At 32.8% G+C, this 1,795-nt stretch overlaps 1 protein-coding gene across 1 annotated transcript in view; it reads left to right on the top strand.

The window, feature by feature from the left end:
• Positions 1 to 1,517, top strand: part of LOC107301603 (pyruvate dehydrogenase protein X component, mitochondrial-like) — a gene marked incomplete at both ends in the record, with an annotated part of 11,150 nt that extends 9,633 nt beyond the window's left edge. Inside the window, one exon of the mRNA XM_015830805.1 lies at positions 1,391 to 1,517. Coding sequence (XP_015686291.1) covers positions 1,391 to 1,517 — 127 coding nt within the window. The remainder of the gene's footprint in view (positions 1 to 1,390) is intronic.
• Positions 1,518 to 1,795: the final 278 nt, after the last annotated feature.

Raw genomic sequence — 1,795 nt, 5'->3', positions numbered from 1 at the left:
ATAGTTTAGTTTCTGAGCCAGTACGTCCTATGTCAGTCAATGGCTTCGCTCGCGTCAAGACTGGAATCTAGGGTCCAGGACGGGCATGGCAACTTTGGCTGACTTAATCTGATTGGGCAGGAATACAGTCTACTACCCATGGGTGGATCCTCCATCTCCGTGCTGAGAAAAGGCGTTCAGGTAAGACAACGCCCCTTCTCTGTCCACTATCAATGGTATAGAAATAGGAAATGAAATAAGTGGAAGGACAAGCCTTTACATCAGTACATTTTTGGATGGAAAACTTTATTTATTTACAGTGTTTATAGAACACTGACTCCAAGAAACTAACCGCCAAAACAACCAATACATCAGTAATCAATTTGATGTATCCATACAAATCCATACAATCCACAAAACAACAATAAAATATTCCAGCAGCTCAAGTCCACCCCCTAATGTCAGTATTATTATTGTGTTTTAGATATCAAAGGACTCATAAAATGTTCAGTCATGACTGCCATACAAAATTCAGCAAAATTTATCATTTTCATCTCCAGAGACGAGGTGTTCCATATCAGGGACATAGATGCAATAAATCTTTTCTTATAAAATTTACTGTTGATGTATTGGTTGTCTTAACATTTCAATGAATATAAGAATAGAGATTTTTTTAAAAAAACTAAATAGACCAGGCTGTGGACAAGGTATCTTAAAACATGACTAAAAGAAGTACCTGATATTTTATCCTGCACACTTCTGATCCACATTGCTTAATTCTTTCTTAAACTTAACTCATAGGATGTCTCTAATATATCCCAATATATATTTCATTTGGTTAAAATTGTTAATAGGTTTCAACTTTTGGCTATAGTCGTATCTTTTTTTTTAAGTTGTCATATAACATTATAATTTATTAAAAGGCAAAATGGATGGAGTATTTTTTTTTCATTTGTAGGTAATTCCTTTTGTGTCTGTAAAGAAGGAAAGCATTAATATTTGGGGCAAATTGTTATCAGTTCAGGAATCATCACTTTAAATCAAATATAACATACTTGCAACAAAGCAGTATTTCTTTCAAGATGGGTTAAACTGTGTCCTATCATTCTAGTAATTATCATGTTCACTAGAGTTAATTGAATTATATCAACACATCTGGAAAGTTTGTGTCTGCAAAGTATTCTTAAATATGGTTGTTGGCTGTTGCTTCCATAGATAAATTATTTTTAATTTTTAGAGATTATTATGTAAGATTTTAGTATCACTTTAATAATCAGATAGAATTGTTTTGACATTTAAATTTTAGAATAAACTATCAAAATATGAACTGTATGGTATATATATTTATTTAATAAATGATGTGTTACTTTTTTATATGTCCCCTTGATACAGTTGAACCATTGTCTTTTAGGTTTCGCTTAAGTCCCGCTGCCCGTAATATTTTGGAGACACATGGAGTTGATGCAAGTCATTGCACACCCTCAGGACCTCGAGGAATTTTCACAAAAGAGTATGCAAAATGTGAACGTTTTCTTTACGTATCAAATTCTATAAAATATGTTCCTTCTAATTTTTGTAAGAATCAACAATATTAGTTGGTATTTTACTTTCCTAGCAAATGGAACTTTGTATCAGTTGTAGTAAGTCAAAAACAGAAAGGGGTATGGGGATGAAGGAATTAGTTTGTCAGTTAAAACTGTGACGGTGGTGGTGTAGAAATGCCATGAGAGTATTTTGAGTTACATACTGAGTAAAAACATATGGTGAATCATACAGGAATAATAGAATTTAGGTGGAAAAGTAAGGGGTAGAAAGA

The sequence above is a fragment of the Protobothrops mucrosquamatus genome, unplaced genomic scaffold (genome assembly GCF_001527695.2).
Source record: "Protobothrops mucrosquamatus isolate PMUCROS unplaced genomic scaffold, P.Mucros_1.0 scaffold15040, whole genome shotgun sequence".
Lineage (NCBI taxonomy): Eukaryota > Metazoa > Chordata > Lepidosauria > Squamata > Viperidae > Protobothrops > Protobothrops mucrosquamatus.
This window is presented reverse-complemented; position numbering and strand designations above follow the sequence as displayed.